Here is an 11,730-nt window from a genome sequence, read left to right as displayed (position 1 = left end):
AGAACGTAGTGCTGATGCCTGATCCAGAGCTACGGCCTACCTAGTGGGTTAAGCAAGAGTAGGAACTCGGTGGTTTTTAGTCAGTAAGGGTCTGACACTCCCTCTCGTCTCTCCCAAGGCGGGAGAAGTCGTATTATTGTAAAAATATTTAAAAATTTGTTAATTTGTTTGACATGAATCAAGTTGATGTCATAAAGTTTAATAAACCGTCATTAAATAAGCAGGTAAAGACATTAAATATTAAATAATACCTTGTACTCCGCCATATAACACGTAGTTCAATCATAGACCTCAATCAAAAAACATGACGAGTTTACGAGAAACCCATTTTGTTTTAATCTAGAGGTCCCTGAAACCAAAATGTTTACATGTGACCCCAATCAAATCAGTTGAAAGGAACCTTCCATATTCCCTTTTTTAATGTAAACAACGGATAACCAATAAGGAAGTTTTATAAGTTAGCCACAGTGAAAAAGGCTTCGAATCGATGTCAGGCTGAGAAAAACGGGAATCCATATTTGATGAGGGAAGTCTTAAGTTATTCATTTTTGTACCGATTGAGGAATAATTCTCGAGTCGGTTTCCATACACAATGTGGGCGACAGCATGTGCATCGTATTTTATGTTCGTTTACTTTTATGTTGTGTGGTGTAAAGGAAAAAATTGAATGAGCTTTTTATATCTCTGCAGATGTTTGGGTTTATGGTGTCTCTGTGTTGTGTATGCTTTCCTAGTACTTGTACCGAATTGTTTTTGATAGATTGAATCTGGATCACAGATTTTTGTTGTTTTCTTGTTGGTATAAGGTAAAGTTGTAGGGGATATGGAAAACCTTTGGAAACATACTTATTGTATGTATTTGAAATTGTTGTCAATATTTGCAAATAGAAACCGACAAACAGACTTGGAAAGTAAGTAACTAAAAGGCACGACACTGGAGAAAATTTTAGTGTGGGGAATAGTTTTTTTTAATAGGTGTATCGATATTTATGTATTTATACACCAGCATTTTATTAAAAAAAGTCTATTTATTAAAGAAATATGGGTACCTTATAAGAAATTCTAGAGTGGGTATCATTTTTATTAGTTATCTCTACCATAGTTTGTAATAGAGTAACTTCGTCAAAAACAGTTACGTATCGTTAAAATGTAAGAAATCATCAGATACGTACTAAAACACGAGAATTTATAACAATACCATAGATAATGAACAATGTTATCATAAACATGACTTTAATGCATTTATAAATTAAGAATACAGCGGAATAAAGACCTTTACAATAATACTTATATCTAAAAAATGCGGAATTTTATGTTTGACTGTTTATCACTCAATGGCGAAATAAATCTGATTGTCGAGATAGACTATGATCTAAATAACAGACAGTATTGTTCCAATAAAAGTGTATTCCATAATTTGCTTATTCAAATATTAAAAATGCCACTCTATATAAGTTGCGGCAATGACTAGTATTCGATTATTCTTAGTCAAAACGAGCGATGCTTAAGTAAAGTCCACAAATTGTTTCCTTCAATAAACAGGTTTTATGTATTAAACAGTTTCTCAGTCACGTGTGTATAGTGTACTGAGTAACACATCTATAGTGTTTGTTGAATATTGTAGTGCTTACAAATCATGAGTGTCATAAAAACTCCTAAATTATTATGTTGTCTTGGTAAGACAGATGATTGTAAAGTGAGATAATTTAAGAAATATGTTGTTTTAGAGATATTTAATGTGAATTATGATCTATTGCAGTGTTAATATTACATGTGACGATTGGACAAGATGTGTTGGGTGATACTGAGGTAAATATAACTTGTATCATTAAGCAAATGATTATTACGGAATAAAGATGAAGTGATATAGATTTTATAGTGTCCTGATTGCGCGGAGGTTTTAGCTCACTTCTCATGCATGAGGTTGGTGGGTTCGAAACTTATTTACCAACGGCCAATATTATTATATATTTCTCATCTTATTTTTATTACCCAGTGGTAGTGCAAGATCGTGATTCCATCAAGGTTATGAGGCCCTGGTAATCAAAATTGTTCAATGCCAAGGATATGATAATTAACCATAATTCTTTACTTACCATGTGTTAGTAATTTTGTACCGATAAGGAAATAATTATGTAGCTTTATGAAGAAATATGGTTTATTTATTTCTAGCTTCTTTATATATTATTTTCTCATTCATAACCATCTTATTATGTGATCTCAGCCACCAAACGACCAAGAAGAAAGCATACGAGTGGGGTCTTTACCACCAGTATTAGCGGGCAGTTTGAGCCAGCCCTACAATATCACTGATGATCCGTGTGCGCCGTATAATCCACCTGTACCGGACTTCAGGGGCCCTGGTAGAAGAGTTAGTGACGTGAGTAAGTAGCTACTCATTTGTTTGTATATCTATATATTTTATATATTTTTGTTTGTATTTAATAGGGCTATTGTCGCTTGGCGACCATATGCGCCCAGTGCAGGAAAAACAGAAGAGTTTGGTTACTCTCCGATTATGATTTGCTACTCCTTACGATCTCTTATCACAAATTTCACACAAGTGTTGTGCTTTATTGGACACTGGATTTTTAGTTCATATAAAGCATGGAGTTACAAATTTTGTCCAATGTCAATTGTAATGTTTTGCACGCCATTTATGACTAATTTTCTTAATAATTTAGTTTTGTATTTTTTGTTCAATCACATTACATTGACTTTCGCAGAATACCTGTCAAATCTGTGTATTATTCGTAATTTGCTCTTGATAAATATCTTGGTAGGTACAAAATCTATGAATATAAAACTTTTTTATTTTTCTGCATAAATTGTTATATGTAGAACAGGTCAGGTGACAACCAGTTTTTAAACGTAGGTACTTGGTCTTATATTGTACTGGATCGTCATTTGTCCAATGTCTATAAGTTGATTAACCTTTATATCTTATTGCTTATGCGAAAGGTATCATCAAATTATTATTGCGACTTTGTCTAGTCTCAATAAATGATTCAGAATTATATGGAACTAGATGCAATTTTTTTTGTAAATCGTTGCTCCACACAAAGATTTTCTTCTGTGTTTCTGGGTGGTTTACAATCAAGACCCTTAACAGAAATTGGTAGGATCCAAAAGAGTTAATCGAACCCGCTACACGTTACGCGGCAGCCGGTTGCCCAGCCACCGCGCCAGTCAAGAATGTTCGACTGTTGCAGTTAAAATGTTGCTTTTTTAATCCAATCGAAAATGTGAAGTTGATATTTGTTACTTTTTATTTCAGAATGTTACGAGTACATCTGGCATGTAAAATTACGGGATATAAAAGAAAAAAGGGCTAAAAGATGTAAGTTAACTTTGATATAAGTAACAAAAGGTTTTTACTTAGAATAGATATTACTTTTAGTAAGTAGAGTGTAAAGCATGGTCATGTTATATTATAAATATTTTGCTTTTGTCAAAAGGTAGTGAAATACATCCAGTCCCCGGTATTATAGGAGGGCGCATAGCAAAACGTGGAGAATTCCCAAATATGGTAAGGAATTACAGAATTCTTACATATTAATATAAAACTTTTTTATTTTTCTGTTATAGATTGTTATACATATGTAGAACAGGTCAGGTGACAACCAGTTTTTAAACGTAGGTACTTGGTCTTATATTGTACTGGATCGTCATTTGTCCAATGTCTATAAGTTGATTAACCTTTATATCTTATTGCTTATGCGACCCTGGTATCATCAAATTATTATTGCGACTTTGTCTAGTCTCAATAAATGATTCAGAATTATATGGAACTAGATGCAATTTTTTTTGTAAATCGTTGCTCCACACAAAGATTTTCTTCTGTGTTGTTTGTCTGTGTGTCTATGCGCGCTAATCTCAGAAACGGCTGATCCGAGTTGGATGCGGTTTTCACGAATATATTGTGGTATGCTTCAATTTACATTTAGTGTGTGTTTCATGTCAATCGGTTCATAAATAAAAAAGTTATGTCAAATTAAAGAATCACGTCGAACACTATTCTATGCTTATCCAATCGAAAATTTGACGGATTTGGTTGAAATTTGGTACAGATGTAGTTTAGAACCTTAGAAAGGACATAGGATAGTTTTTATTTCAAAAATCAAAAATCAAAAAATAAAAATAAATTTATTCCGGACATACAGCCCGACATTGTTCAATTTCGTACTTATAGTACTATCGTAGAAGAAGTGTATTATCAGTCGTATGATTATTTGTCTGTAGTGGTCCTGCTGTTTCGTATATTCTAAATAAATTAGTTTCGTTGTATTTGTCAATTAATAAGTTTATTTGTTGGGATTTCCAGTCCCCGGTTAAATTATTTAACGTAGGTTTAGTTTGATTGATATCGATTATTAGTAGTTACTGTAGTTAGTTTTTTTAATAAAATTGTAAGTCTAATTTATTAATTAATTAGATAGATTAGATTTAAGTCGTTTCTTTTAAATTATTTAGTTTAAGCTTGGTTATTATAGCATAGAGGATAGGTTGTAATATAATTTCTTTTTTAATAGTTATAAATTCGTAATTCGTAGCTTTCTTTAGTTTTAAGTTAGTTTTCATCTTAAGGCCGGAAAGATTATAATATTTCTTTAGTTTAAGTCCGTTTTTAAACTATTTTTTTCAATGCCCTAAGTGGGGGTACATCTATTAAATTCGCAGAGCTCATTATGTTGATTTTTGAAGAGTTCCTTGGAATATCTTCTACATCTCATTTTTGAAGAGATTCCGCGAGATCGGGACTGGGCTCCAACACAATTGCGGATCGTGTGAGTGGTTACAAAATATTATATTTATTGATGAAAATATTTTTTACGGCTTGTCTCTGAATCTCTACTACGCTTGAATCGACTACAAATAGAAGTGATATAATAGCAACGGTAATTTCACATGTGTTATAATGGTATGTTTGATTCTTTAGAATGTTAAGTCATGCCAAGAAAAAGTTACCCATCTATCTAAGTGTCAGTTTAACCTAAGAACTGTTGTGACAAATTAGCTTTCTAGTACATACCCCCTTAGATACCCTTGTATTCACTAATTTATACTTTTACAACTGCGGGTAATAAGCCGTGGTTATAAATGGGATTAAAATAACAATCTTCTTTGGCTAATACATCAAAATATCCAGTTAAGATTACTCAATTCAGATAGGGATCCATTATTTGATGGATTGTAATTTGTAAGAGCTTATCTGAATACTTCAGTTTTATAGTACGATTGTACGAATAAAATTTATCACAGAGTGTCTGGGAGGAAATAAAATAGATTCATAAAAAGTTGAGTTTTCGACAAACCAGGCTGTGTTTTAATAATGATTTTGGGAATTGTTCTTTGAAGAATGATTTTAAGTTCGTATTTGAACACAATTTGGAGGTATTGTTTTGGATAGATGTCGTATTAAATTATTCTAGTTCATCTAGTAAATTATTAATATTTTAAAAACATCGATGAGCTATTCCCGCTGGGGATATCTTGTTGTTTTATATTTCATCCATTTGTTATTTTTACAGAGAATAATTTGTAATATCATTCTATTTCAACTTAACTTTATTAATTTTTTTAAAACCTTCAATATCACGTAATTTATAAACAAATTGTTATTTTCCCTTTTCCCCAACAGACTGATGGCATCGCAGCATACGATGTAAACATTAAAAACATTATTGTTCACCCTCAATACAATTCACCGAAGCAGTACTTTGACATCGCTCTGATGGAAGTGGACCAGAAAGTTTACTTCTCACGAGACGTCCAGCCTGCCTGCTTGTGGACTAAGCCTGATATTGAATCGCTTAGTCGAACCGCTCTGATCACTGGCTGGGGAGTAGTTGAATCAGGTAGGAAGGTTCTTTAAAACTTAAACAACTTATTTTACACGAATTAATCACGGAGACTGTCTGTACACCACACACCAAAGTATCGGGCCGCCTTTACGCTTAGTATTGAGACTTGTCCAACTTACTCAATAATGACGTCACACTAATTATAATTGGTAAATTTTAAAATGGATAGAAAACTTACACACGGTAGTTGATCAGTTTTTGATCGCACCAAATTGATCATATTAAGGTTAGGTGAAATTAAAACTTCTCAAGTAAACTCGATAGTGAAAATAACTCGCTTTTTGTTGACGTTTCATAGTCATCTTTATCTACAGGAACCCTTAAAACATCGCCTGAACTCCTGGCTGCAGATGTGGATTTTATAGACACGAAAACTTGCGACGGTCTTCTCAAAAGATCATGCAATAGAAACTGGTGTGGGCTGAAAGAACATCAGCTTTGTGCTGGCAAATTGATTGGTGGGAAGGATGCCTGTCAGGTATGCAGTGATCTAGTATAGGTTATTAATTCTGGTATAACATATAACGTCAATCTGGTTGTTAAGATTTTCTATGAACCGTAACGAGCTAATGACGTACTTTGTTAAGCTTGTGGTCAAAACATAGGTCGTTTAATACCAGTTATGATAACGGCCAAACCAAAACAGCTGCTATTACCTATTACGTATAACTTAGAAAACAAAACAATTTGAATTGTAATTTTTTATTTTGTTTCTCCAGGGTGATTCAGGAGGACCACTTCAAGTAAACATTCCTCTACCAATTAAAACACAAGGCAATATGAACTACGTGGTTGGTGTGACGTCATTTGGCATTGGCTGTGGATTACCAGGGCTACCAGGAGTTTATACAAGAGTAGCAAGCTTCGCTGACTGGATTGAGGGCATAGTGTGGCCGGGAGAGAAATAATTTTGTTAGGGAAATTGAATATCCTAATGTTTATGAACGCCTAGTAATGCTATTTTTGGTCCTTTTCAGATCTTTAACGCTGTCGACAGTGATTTTAATTTATTATTTCGTTTATCGCTATTAATGATATTGGCAATTACCTATGTTACTTTATCGAAAAAAATAATTAAGAAAGCATTAATTGATTCAGGTATTAAAATATCTTGTCCTGTTACATTGATTGAATGGGAATCGAACGATGATCATATCAATTATTTTCTCTGTAGAGTCAGTAATGGACGTGTATTTTATTTCATTAAATAAATGAATATTTTGTCATGATGAAAAGTTTGTGTGTTATTTTTGTATTTTTCTTCATAGGTAAGTGCTTTTTTAATAATAATATTTTCCTTGTAATTTGCGTTAATTGTAATAACTTCAAATTGAGTGCTGTGAAAATGATTTTCAGTGTATTCGTGTGGACAAGCTACTTCAATATTGGAAAATTCAGAGGTAAGCGTTGATTTCATTGAAAATGTTGAAAAAACATCAACCATAACACAAATTGTTCCTGACGTTCAAATATATGTCTGAATTTCAGCCACCAACTAGTGAAAATGTGGCAGTCAATGAAGCTAGTCAAACCACTAACCAACAGTCTGTACCTCCACTCCTGAGTGCATTAAAACCCCATCAACCTAAATCAACTACAGTACATTCTTCGACTTCCAGTCTACCCACTGGGTCACCACCAACTATAGCTGCGTTACCTTCACCAAAAGTACCATCTCTATCAGAAAAGTCCTCAGTTTCCTCAACCACAACTCCTGCTCCACTTCGCCTGATAGCTACACCTACTACACCTCCCAATTCTCGAAAATTCCCTATATCCCACACTACCACGCCAAGACCTCCTGTTACACCAGCCCGCCATATTGCACCAATACCTAGCCAGTACTCTTTCCTCAGTACTCCCACACATCACGTACACCCTTACGATCCATGTGCACGATTTGTTCCGCCACCTAAGCCAGATTTCAGGGCGCCTGGTAGAAGAGTCAGTGAAATGAGTGAGTGAGAAAAACGTTTTGTGTCTTTAAATAATTATTTTGTTTCCGTGCTAGGAAAAAATAATTTGGTATTTATTTTCTCTTATTTTTCAGAATGTTTCGAATATATTTGGCAAATGAAAATGCGAAATGATAAAGCAGGGCAGGAAAACGAGTGTAAGTATGATGTTAATAATACTGTGTACACGTTTCGTCTTTCTTGCTTAAAAACATAATCTATTTGATTTATCTAAATCTGATGTATTTCTGTTTAGGTTTCGAAATGAGGTCCAGAGGTATGGCCCATTACGTTGTAGGAGGTCACTTTACATTTACGGGTGACTACCCTAACATGGTATGTGAAAAACCAATCAAGACCAGAAGAATTGGTGGGATGACGTCTTCCCATTAAGTATAAAAAACCAAAGCAGTTTATTAATTCTTTACTTTTAAGTCAACTTATTTTTCCAATTACCAGGGCGCCATCGGATGGAAAGAGGTCATTGGAACATGGAAGTTCATGTGTGGATGTACACTTATTAGTTCAAGATTTGTGCTTACAGCTGCCCATTGCTCTAAAGCATCGTCAAGAGATACCACCATTGAAGACGTAATACCGAAAATAGTGAGACTGGGAGATAAGAATATACAGGATACAGTAAGTGTTACTGTTCAGAAGTTTCGTGTGTGGATAGTTTAGATTCATAAATCACAATTATTTATATAATGTTAAATTGTTTTAGGATGATAACAGATTTGATGCAGACATCATCGAGATTATCAATCATCCTAAGTATACGGCTCCAAAACAGTATTTCGATATCGCCGTTATGAAACTTGGAGAAGTGATAGAATTTAACATGAACATACAACCTGCTTGCTTATGGACTAAGGATAGTATCACCAGGTACGGTGATCAAGCCCAAGTTACTGGTTGGGGTGTTATAGAGTCAGGTAAATTTTTAAATATTATCAGCAGTTAAATAACTACTGCATTATTAACAGATGTGCTTTACGTCAAGATAACAATATCAAGTTATGAGTACATGCTTTGTAATAACAATACACTGAGTTCTCTTTATACAACATGCTGCCCTGGTAAACGCTCTGGTTTTCTTTACAGGCTCCCTGAAGACTTCACCAGAGCTCCAAGCTGCGACAGTGGACATAATTGACTTCCATCAATGTAACAAGCTGCTAAAGAATTCTTGCAACAGGAACTGGTGTGGTCTTCAGCCTGATCAGCTGTGTGCTGGCAAAATGGGAGGAGGTGTTGATGCTTGCCAGGTAATGAAATTTAATTTAGTTTTTTTTCTATGTAAATGATAGAGTAGACGATTCTAAGTTGAGTTAACTATTCTTAACAAAACTTGATATACCATTTAATAATTTTAATTTCCAGGGTGACTCCGGCGGTCCACTCCAAGTGAAAATTCCACTTCCAATCTTGAACCAAGGAACTATGCACTATGTGGTAGGTGTGACGTCATTCGGCGTAGGCTGTGCGCTCCCAGGCTTACCAGGAGTGTATACTAAGGTAGCTAAGTTCGTGGACTGGATCGAGAGTGTCGTCTGGCCTGGAGTAAATGCCACGGCTCCTGTGTATGTACCTGAAGAAGATTTGACGACGCCGATGTCACCAATAACTAAGCCGCCAGCGACGGCCATACCGCCAACCACGCCATCACCGCCAACGCCAATGAAGTCGCCAACGCCAATGAAATCGCCAACGCCAATGAAATCGCCAACGACAATGAAATCGCCAACGACAACGAAAACGCCAGCAACTCCGAAACCGCCAACGAAGCCGGTCCCATCAGTGACGGTGGCACCCACTACAACGATATCTCCTATAATAACCTTTAGAGATTAAACCAGTTTACTCTAAAATGAAATGTTGAATAACAACCAAATATTATCATATGGAGATTGAAGACTGATTTGTAAATAAAATGTAATATTTCTAAGTAGTCGTTAAAATAAACAAAAGAAGATGGTTTGATACGAGCTGTTCATTTATTTCTAACTGTACACAACAGTAACAAAAACAAGAATTAGTTAATGCCAGTTATCTATAAAATAGGTGACATCCAAATTGCATTTGAAAAACGTGTTCCTAAATTACCTAATATACAACATGAAATAAATGGAGCAAAATGAATAGAAAACTACATTTTTCTTTTTATCTAAGTTAAACTTAGTTTAACTTGTATCTAATAGCGAGAGTACGACGCATTTCCTTTAAAAGAACGGACAAGTGAGTTAAGCATTCTTTCAAGTCCTGTTGGCAATTTGTTGGGAGCCGGGACACTACTGCAATATTCACTAGCCATGTTTCACTGCAGCATAGAAAACATGTATAGAGGACAGCAGATCAAGGTATCCCAATTAGTTATTGTTGGACATTCAACTTTAATTATTTTGGAATTGAGTTTATAATTCATTAAACACGTCTACCAGTTTGGGGTATCTTGATAAGCTGGGGTGTTCTTTAAAACTCGTAGATAACGACCCATTTGTTCTTCTTTTTTGCTGTTGCTCGTTCACAGTGTTGTGTGTGGTTTGGGATTGAAAAAAAAAAATGGCTTCGTGATTGGAAGTTTGTTACCTTATTCGTAATCGATTTTAGATTCGGAATCCACTGAATGTTATTCGGCTTTTGTGAAAAATTTGCGATATTTGATTTAAAAATACTTGGATATTTTTTAAAGTGACGCATCATTCATCATCATTATTATCATGACAGCCACTAGAGATCCAGTGCTGAACGTAGACCTCCCATAAGACTTCTAGAATGACCAGCTAATGAAGTCTATCAAGGCCTTTGACTGAATTCCTGTCAAAAAACTAATTAGAAATAACGTCAAAACCCAACATTACTTTTGCAACGGTATTGTAAACTGAAACTGTGGACCAAGACAGGAAACTAGTTACAACCAGAACAAAGAGTTTATACCGTACCAACAAACATAAACAAAACAAAACCACAATTTTGAATCAAGAACTCGAGTAAAAATAATTAAAGTTTAAATTCTTAACCCCACCGCAGCTGGCTGCAATTGCATTACATCTGTTCTCAACTGCAGGTTTAATAAAATCCCGTTCGCGCGCAATGCGTGTTGCGGACAGCATCTTGATTTAAGTCCCACTTGGATAAAGAAAACGTACTGGTTTATGGCGGCACTAAAGGGTTGTTTAGTCCTTTACTGTCGATGGTAAAGTGCGGACGGCGAATAAAATCTTTTTAAAATCTGCCGGCTTTATACTGCAATTATTTTATGGAGAATTTTATTGAACGATTAGCTTTAAGGTTTATTCAGAACATTGTTTTGATTGGGGTTGGCGTTAAGCGTGTGTTTAGGGTTGAAAATCGTATAATATAATGAACAAAGAAAAAGATTTGTACAAGGGAAAAATGTGAAACATTTCAATTAGCAAAGGTATCATATAGCTCTACCTTTCTCTCAGTCATGTAATGGACTAGTCTACTCTAAGTAAGAAAGAACCTATTGTCATAAAAAGAATTTCCAGAAAAAATGTTCTCTAAATAATATTGCCTCAAAACTGTATGGATGCACTTGTAATTAATTTTATGTATGAGATGTCAGAGCCGTGGGTTCCGTAATCCCGTCTTATAAAACTCAAAGGGAGCAGGAAATATTATGTCCTTAAGAGCTTTATGGGTACTCAGAAGGCTCATCGTCCTCATACTTCCTATTTTGTAATAACATTCTATGTCATATTACCATGCATATTATTCTTTGAAGGGGTACAGGGAATCGAGGAAGTCTTAATTCATATTAGAATAGACCATAATATGTTGAGAAAAAACAAAAGTAAACTTAATCTTTTTGCAGTTTTATGATTTGAAATCGTAATGGATAGGCATATTCATAATGAAGCAGTATGTGACTTGTTTTCGGATATTGA

At 34.7% G+C, this 11,730-nt stretch overlaps 2 protein-coding genes across 2 annotated transcripts; both read left to right on the top strand.

Annotated features, from left to right (window-relative positions):
- The first annotated feature begins 1,472 nt into the window (after positions 1 to 1,472).
- On the top strand, positions 1,473 to 7,099 carry LOC118274057 (serine protease snake). The gene is made up of 9 exons (XM_050707519.1): positions 1,473 to 1,676; positions 1,760 to 1,809; positions 2,225 to 2,384; positions 3,278 to 3,340; positions 3,459 to 3,534; positions 4,754 to 4,787; positions 5,642 to 5,858; positions 6,179 to 6,342; positions 6,584 to 7,099. Exons 1-9 carry the CDS (start codon positions 1,637 to 1,639, stop codon positions 6,770 to 6,772), a joined length of 993 nt encoding a protein of 330 aa, XP_050563476.1. The 5' UTR covers positions 1,473 to 1,636; the 3' UTR covers positions 6,773 to 7,099.
- Positions 7,100 to 7,246: 147 nt separating this feature from the next.
- On the top strand, positions 7,247 to 9,892 carry LOC118274362 (transmembrane protease serine 9-like). The gene is made up of 7 exons (XM_050706655.1): positions 7,247 to 7,821; positions 7,915 to 7,977; positions 8,076 to 8,155; positions 8,279 to 8,458; positions 8,544 to 8,754; positions 8,924 to 9,087; positions 9,203 to 9,892. Exons 1-7 carry the CDS (start codon positions 7,338 to 7,340, stop codon positions 9,671 to 9,673), a joined length of 1,653 nt encoding a protein of 550 aa, XP_050562612.1. The 5' UTR covers positions 7,247 to 7,337; the 3' UTR covers positions 9,674 to 9,892.
- Positions 9,893 to 11,730: the final 1,838 nt, after the last annotated feature.

This window comes from Spodoptera frugiperda, chromosome 3, assembly GCF_023101765.2.
Source record: "Spodoptera frugiperda isolate SF20-4 chromosome 3, AGI-APGP_CSIRO_Sfru_2.0, whole genome shotgun sequence".
NCBI lineage: Eukaryota > Metazoa > Arthropoda > Insecta > Lepidoptera > Noctuidae > Spodoptera > Spodoptera frugiperda.
Note: the sequence above shows the minus strand (reverse complement) of the source record. Positions and strands in the feature narration are given on the sequence as shown.

Excerpts from the sequence above, each read along its gene's own strand:
- LOC118274057 (XM_050707519.1), top strand. The coding sequence starts at position 1,637 with ATGAGTGTCATAAAAACTCCTAAATTATTATGTTGTCTTG. Across the intron at positions 4,788-5,641 it reads CCAACACAATTGCGGATCGT|ACTGATGGCATCGCAGCATA; the intron begins GTGAGTGGTTAC and ends TTTCCCCAACAG. Across the intron at positions 5,859-6,178 it reads CTGGGGAGTAGTTGAATCAG|GAACCCTTAAAACATCGCCT; the intron begins GTAGGAAGGTTC and ends CTTTATCTACAG.
- LOC118274362 (XM_050706655.1), top strand. The coding sequence starts at position 7,338 with ATGTCTGAATTTCAGCCACCAACTAGTGAAAATGTGGCAGTCAATGAA. Across the intron at positions 7,822-7,914 it reads TAGAAGAGTCAGTGAAATGA|AATGTTTCGAATATATTTGG; the intron begins GTGAGTGAGAAA and ends CTTATTTTTCAG. Across the intron at positions 8,755-8,923 it reads TTGGGGTGTTATAGAGTCAG|GCTCCCTGAAGACTTCACCA; the intron begins GTAAATTTTTAA and ends TTTTCTTTACAG.